The sequence below is a fragment of the Callionymus lyra genome, chromosome 2, assembly GCF_982586985.1.
Source record: "Callionymus lyra chromosome 2, fCalLyr1.hap1.1, whole genome shotgun sequence".
NCBI classification, from domain to species: domain Eukaryota; kingdom Metazoa; phylum Chordata; class Actinopteri; order Syngnathiformes; family Callionymidae; genus Callionymus; species Callionymus lyra.
In genome coordinates this window covers 32,981,326-32,988,788 of record NC_141819.1, presented here as the reverse complement: position 1 = coordinate 32,988,788, position 7,463 = coordinate 32,981,326, and the positions used below count along the sequence as shown (strand labels likewise).

General features: G+C 43.6%; 1 protein-coding gene across 1 annotated transcript; it reads left to right on the top strand.

Moving 5' to 3' along the window:
- Positions 1–4,740: 4,740 nt before the first annotated feature.
- On the top strand, positions 4,741–7,054 carry LOC148086617 (intestinal mucin-like protein). Its single transcript, XM_087783012.1, has 6 exons — positions 4,741–4,977; positions 5,735–5,833; positions 5,927–6,055; positions 6,128–6,167; positions 6,242–6,362; positions 6,781–7,054. The coding sequence occupies exons 1-6, from the start codon at positions 4,741–4,743 to the stop codon at positions 6,977–6,979; spliced, it is 825 nt and encodes a 274-aa protein (XP_087639138.1). The 3' UTR covers positions 6,980–7,054.
- The last annotated feature ends 409 nt before the right edge of the window (positions 7,055–7,463 follow it).

Below are 7,463 nucleotides of genomic sequence, written 5' to 3'. Positions count from 1 at the left end.
AAGTAAGAAACTCTTCAATCCATGTTAGATCCTCCTCAACACACTTAACCAGGCTCACAGTTATATTGTCGAACCACAGATGTAGGATGACAAACAAATTAAATCGGTTGCAAAGGTTTGGAGGCATAGATGGTTGATTCTTTTCTAATGGTGATGGTGGTAGATGTTTTATAATTTGCAACATTGCAAGATTGAGCAGAAATTAGATTTTTCAGAACTAATTTAGTAAGCCAAACTTAATTTAGAAGAAGTTTTACTGTAATTAATGTTTCAATTACAACAGCCTGGTGATACCTGGACAGCCAATTGCCAAGTCTGTGAGTGTGACAGCGACATCATGGGCATCCATTGTGAGCCAGTGAAGTGTGAAGAAGAAGAAGTTCTGGATTGTTCTGAGCTAGGCCAAGAGCTTATCAACAAGACAGAAGGCTGCTGCACTAAACAGTCCTGCGGTTGGTTATTATGTTTGATTATTTTGATGTATTTTTTTTTTAGATTTTAACCTTGATTTACCAGCACTGTAGTTCAATACATTCAATACTTTGTTGTCTTAAACAGTGTTTAATCCAAAACCTAGCCCGTGTTCCTAATACATTTAAAATGTTTTCTTAATATTTTTTACATAGATCAGGAGCTTGTCTGAACTCATAGAACCCATTTGTAAATTTAAGTTAATTATTTCATTTCAATTTACCACTGCCTTTATTTGAAGACAAATGATGGAACATCAATCGAGCATTTAGACTTTTATAACCTTTGAACAACTATAATCTGATAATAATAATTAACATTGTTCTTTCTTTACCATTCAGAATGCAATGTAAACCTTTGTACTGAGGAAATCAACTGTGAATTGGGATTCACTCTCAACATAACCAACAATGGAACCTGCTGTCAGACGTACAGCTGTGGTAAAATCTTCAGATTAATTCTCTTTTTGTTGATTACATAATTAAATCAAAATCAATTGGTCTATTTATGTCACCTGAATGTTTTTGCAGTGCCAAAGGGTGTATGCGTCTACGACATGACTGAATACGAGGTAACAAACCTTATATATTGGGAATATATGAAAGTAATTTAGCTCTGTGAATTTTTTTTTAAGGATTCTTACAAATAATAACAGGGGGGCTAATTGTGTATTACTTTATTAAATACGGCATACAATAAATATATAAAATTACTTTCACAAATGTTTATTGGTTCACAGTAAAAGTACAGAGTCCTCAAACTATCATTAAAACTAATTTAATAAGTGAACGGTGAACACAATGCACGTGATTTCAAGTAGTTATAAAATATAAACATATTGATCTGTATTTACTTGTTGTTTAATCGATGGTTTGCTTTACGATATTGTGCTCTTTTATTCTACTCACCATTCTCGGTTGGAAATGAGTACACCAAATGTAATCTAAGATTTTGAAAATACTTGTTAAATGCGACATTTTAGTTTGACATAGACAGAAAAACCTATGGGTGTACCACAAAATAAATTGTGTTAAAACTTTATATTTGTTGAATAAAAAATGGTCTTGAATCAATGTAGAATACATTTAAAAGGTCATCTTATACAAATGAACTTTGATCTGAAGCTGCTCTTTTATTTCCAAGCCTGGTGAGGAAATACCAGAAACAGAACCCACAACCGTGCCTCCAACAGTACAACCCCTCAGAACAACACCGTCACAAACTGTACAACTCTCAAGAACAACAGCAAGAACAACATCTGGACCTGGTCAACCCACTGGTACAGCAACACGGACAACAGGACCTCCACCAGGACCTGAGCAGCCATCTATAACAGCAGGTACGACAGCACCACCTACAGGACCTGCACATCCATCTGCAACAACCCCAAAGACAACAGCACCACCACCAGGACCTGGCCAACCAACTGAAACAGTAACAGGAACAACAGCTGCGCCAACTGGCCCAAGCCAACCTTCTGGCATGACAGCTGCCACGACAGCACCACCGCCTGAACCTTCTCAGCCTTCTGTAGCAACAACAAAAACAACAGGATCCCCATCTTCAACAACAGCAGCCATAACAGCACCCACACAGAGGCCAGTACAGCCTTCAGGAACAACACCAAGAACAACAGCACCATCACCAGGACCCACTAATCTAATAGGTGCAACACCAACAACAACACCGCCCCCATCAGGGCCAAGTCAACCCTCAGTTACAACAGCAAAAACGTCAGCTCTTCCACCAGGACCTGGTCAACCCACTGGTACGGCAACACAAACTACTGGAACTCCACAAGTACCTGAGCAGCCATCTATAACAGGAGGGATGACAGCACCACCTACAGGACCTGCACATCCATCTGGAACAACCCCAAAGACAACAGGACCAACACCAGGTCCTGGGCAACCAACTGGAACAACAGCAGGAACAACAGCTCCACCACCTAGCCCAAGCCAACCTTCTGGCATAACAGCTGCCACAACAACACCACCGCCTGGACCTTCTCAGCCTTCTGTAACAACACCAAAAACAACACGAGCCCCATCTGCAACAACAGCAGCTATAACAGCACCCACACAGAGGCCAGGAGAGCCTTCAGGGACAACAACAATTACAACAGCACCACCACCAGGACCCACTAAATCAATAGGTGCAACACCAACAACAACACCGGCCCCACCAGGGCCAAGTCAACCCTCAGTTACAACAGCAAAAACGTCAGCTCCTCCACCAGGACCTGGTCAACCTACTGGTACGGCAACACAAACTACTGGAACTCCACCAGTACCTGAGCAGCCATCTATAACAGGAGGGACGACAGCACCACCTACAGGACCTGCACATCTATCTGGAACAACCCCAAAGACAACAGGATCAACACCAGGTCCTGGGCAACCAACTGGAACAACAGCAGGAACAACAGCTCCACCACCTGGCCCAAGCCAACCTCCTGCCATAACAGCTGCCACAACAGCACCACCGCCTGGACCTTCTCAGCCTTCTGTAACAACACCAAAAACAACACAACCCCCATCTGCAACAACAGCAGCTATAACAGCACCCACACAGAGGACAGGACATAGTTCAGGGACAACCCCAAGAACAACAGCACCACCACCAGGACCCACTGAACCAATAGGTGCAACACAAACAACAACACCGCCCCCACCAGGGCCAAGTCAACCCTCAGTTACAACAGCTAAAACGTCAGCTCCTCCACCAGGACCTGGTCAACCCACTGGTACAGCAACACAAACTACTGGAACTCCACCAGTACCTGAGCAGCCATCTATAACAGGAGGGACGACAGCACCACCTACAGGACCTGCACAGCCATCTGGAACAACCCAAAAGACAACAGCACCACCACCAGAACCTGGGCAACCAACTGGAACAGCAGCAGGAACAACAGCTCCGCCACCTGGCCCGAGCCAACCTTCTGGCATAACAGCTGCCACAACAGCACCACCGCCTGGACCTTCTCAGCCTTCTGTAACAACACCAAAAACAACAGGACCCCCATCTGCAACGACAGCAGCCATAACAGCACCCACACAGAGGCCAGTACAGCCTTCAGGGACAACACCAAGAACAACAGCACCACCACCAGGACCCACTAAATCGATAGCTGCAACACCAACAACATCATTGCCCCCACCAGGGCCAAGTCAACCCTCAGTTACAACGGCAAACACGTCAGCTCCTCCAGGACCTGGTCAACCCACTGGTACGGCAGCACAAACTACTGGAACTCTACAAGTACCTAAGCCATCTATAACAGCAGGGATGACAGCAGCACCAACAGGACCTGCACAGCCATCTGGAACAACCCCAAAGACAACAGCACCACCACCAGGACCTGGGCAACCAACTGGAACAGCAGCAGGAACAACAGCTCCACCACCTGGCCCCAGCCAACCTTCTGGCATTACAGCTGCCACAACAGCACCACCACCTGGACCTTCTCAGCCTTCTGTAACAACACCAAAAACAACAGGACCCCCATCTGCAACAACAGCAGCCATAACAGCACCCACACAGAGGCCAGTACAGCCTTCAGGGACAACACCAAGAACAACAGCACCACCACCAGGACCCACTAAATCAATAGCTGAAACACCAACAACCACACCGCCCCCACCAGGGCCAAGTCAACCCTCAGTTACAACAGCAAAAACGTCAGCTCTTCCACCAGGACCTGGTCAACCCACTGGTACGGCATCACAAACTACTGGAACTCCACCAGTACCTGAGCAGCCATCTATAACAGCAGGGACGACAGCACCACCTACAGGACCTGCACAGCCATCTGGAACAACCCCAAAGACAACAGCACCAACACCAGGTCCTGGGGAACCAACTGGAACAGCAGCAGGAACAACAGCTCCACCATCTGGCCCAAGCCAACCTTCTGGCAATACAGCTGCCACAACAGCACCACCGCCTGGACCTTCTCAGCCTTCTGTAACAACAACAAAAACTACAGGACCCCCTACTGCAACCACAGCAGCCATAACAGCACCCACACAGAGGCCAGTACAGCCTTCAGGGACAACACCAAGAACAACAGCACCACCACCAGGACCCACTAAACCAATAGGTGCAACACCAACAACAACACTGCCCCCACCAGGGCCAAGTCAACCCTCAGTTACAACAGCAAAAACGTCAGCTCCTCCACCAGGACCTGGTCAACCCACTGGTACGGCAGCACAAACTACTGGAACTCCACCAGTACCCGAGCAGCCATCTATAACAGCAGGGATGACAGAACCACCTCCAGCAACAACAGCAATGACTACAATAGTCACAACAGGCCCACTGCCACCAACTGGTGCAACCGTGGGAACAACGCTGCCATCATCACAAACAGCACCAACTGGAACAACTTATAAGTCAGGACCTTGCACAAAATGTTACTGTGGTCCAAAAATGGATCCAGAGACAGGACTCAACATGATTTCTTGCAAGCCTATCATCTGCAACACAAGCTGCTCCGAGGTAAGTGCATTTAATTAACCTCTACATCCATTAGGTTCCATTTACCTCAGACCTACAATAAAAACCGAACCATCTAAAAGTCTAAGCCTCCTCTATCTCACTTCTTGTTTTTGTGCCTTCCGTTCCTCGTCATGTTCACTGTCTTATGAATCTTACTCTTCACTTTGGATTTTAAATATCATCCCTTCCAATCGAGTCCACACATTTCATCTTGGTACACTATTCTCACATACATTATATGTGTATGACTGATTACAAATACCTGAACTCCTCTGATCTCATAGACTCCCTGAAACCTTCCTTTTTGCCTTTCTATTATTTACACAAATGCAATATTTTTTATCTTCTATCCAGCTCAAACCCTTTGATTAATCCCCAATTTACCTTATCTGTCCACTAAGAAGGGGCTTGGGGCTAAACCTTGGTGTCTCACTGATCTTATATATGTTCTGCACAATACATTATTTATTACTATCTCATATCATATTTTCGTTTTCTATAGTTCTCCTTTAAAACACTGGCATTCGTCTCTATGCTTAACATTTTTATTTTTTCTATTTGCTTCTTTATATCTCCTGATACTTACTAATAATATCAACATTCCTCCAACACTTCTCTTTCTTGCACTTGCCCCATTCATACACTTCCTGAATAAACAGATCCTACATTTAATCATGAGCTGGGCCTTCAACGCTTTCTTCTTCCTCGTCAGTCACTTCAGAAGCAGTTGCGTGAATTCATTTAATTTTCCATCCAGGGCTATGAATATGAACCCGATTCTGACAAGTGCTGTGGAAAGTGCGTTCAGAAGAGCTGTCTCGTTACTGCTCCAGATAATTCTACTCTTTTCATTGGGGTACGTATTAACTTTGCTTTATACAAAACCCCTTTTGGGCCAGAATTATGTAGACACATTGAGTCATTTTGTGGTTTTCTAATCCTCCCACAGCTCAACGAGACTTATGTTTCCCCTGATGATCCTTGTGTCAAATATACTTGTGATAAGATCAGTGGTACACTGGTGACCCTTGAGAAAATCAAGTCCTGCCCCCTGTTCAACCCAGATGACTGTGAACCTGTGAGTTTGTCAACACAATTTTACATCAGAAAATTGTTACCTCTAATCTTCTAAATCTTCCTCAATGTCCAGGGAACAGAGACAACTGACGCTGATGGATGCTGCAAGTCTTGTAAGTTACTGGTCAAACTGAACATTTTTAAGCTCAGAAATTGTTTTCTAACTTTAGACAATTCTCTGTTGCAGGCCAGCTGATCAGTGTCTGTGAGGTAAAAACTGAAGAGATCATTCTTGAGGATGACAACTGCAGAACAACTGTGCCGGTCAACCTCACCTACTGTGCAGGCCACTGTGGAAGCGTATCCAAGTAAGTGAACAAAATGTGTAATATTTAATTAAAATATTGAAATGAAATATGATTTGAAATATATCATGCAAGAAATATCTTCGGAATTTGCACAGGCACCCATACCTTTAACGCAAGCTAAAAAAAATAGGATTTTTATTAATTATTTTGTATTTAAATCACATTAGATTACATTAGATTACATCACGATTAATTATTTCTCTTACTTTGGAAGAATGCAATCATATGAACATTATACACGTCCCCATACTTTAACAGTAGTTCATTTAGAAGAGTGATCTGAGGAATTTATAAGTGCCAGAGTGATTGAGCATCTTTTTTAAGTTAAGTTTCAGCCCATTAGTTTCTGTTGCTGCCTTTCAAAAATAAAATAAAATCTATCATTTTACAAACTTGTTTTTTACGTGTGTGTGTTCAGATATTCTGCTGCATCAAACTCAATGATGCACCAGTGTGAGTGTTGCCAAGAGGATGCTACTAGTCAGAGGCAGGTAGAGATGACCTGTGAGGATGGAACCAAAATCCCGCACACCTACACCGTGGTGGAATCATGCCTCTGCACCAAAGCTGAGTGTGTGCCAGGGACACATCCACGCAGCGGTAGAGCACAGACCTGACCTACCTGGAATGACCGGAATGATTGAAATGTTTTAGAACAGTTACTTTCCCTTTTTCTTTTTTTCCTGTCACATTTTGACAGAATTTCATATAAACACATTTCCTGCAACATGAAAACTGGTGTTGATATTTATTACATTACATATAAACAAGTACGTTTGTTTATGTGTGTGCATTTGTACATGCATGTGTGTGTGTGTGTGTGTTTCTACCTAATCTTAAAGTCTAAGAGACTTCCAAACTTAGCATGTAGAATACTGACCTTTCAGTGAGAGTTTAGGGGTAGGTGCCACTCACAGGAGTCACAAGGGATTGCAACAGGCCTTGATGTTGCTGCTTACATAAAAAAAGTCAAGAGCAGGTTTCGAACCTGCGACTCTAAAGACAAAGTGTTGATTCATCAATTGATTGAGATAAACAGATGTTGTGGGCAGGTCTTCAGCAAACTTTGTTATGGAGACTATTGATCAGACCATCAGAGTA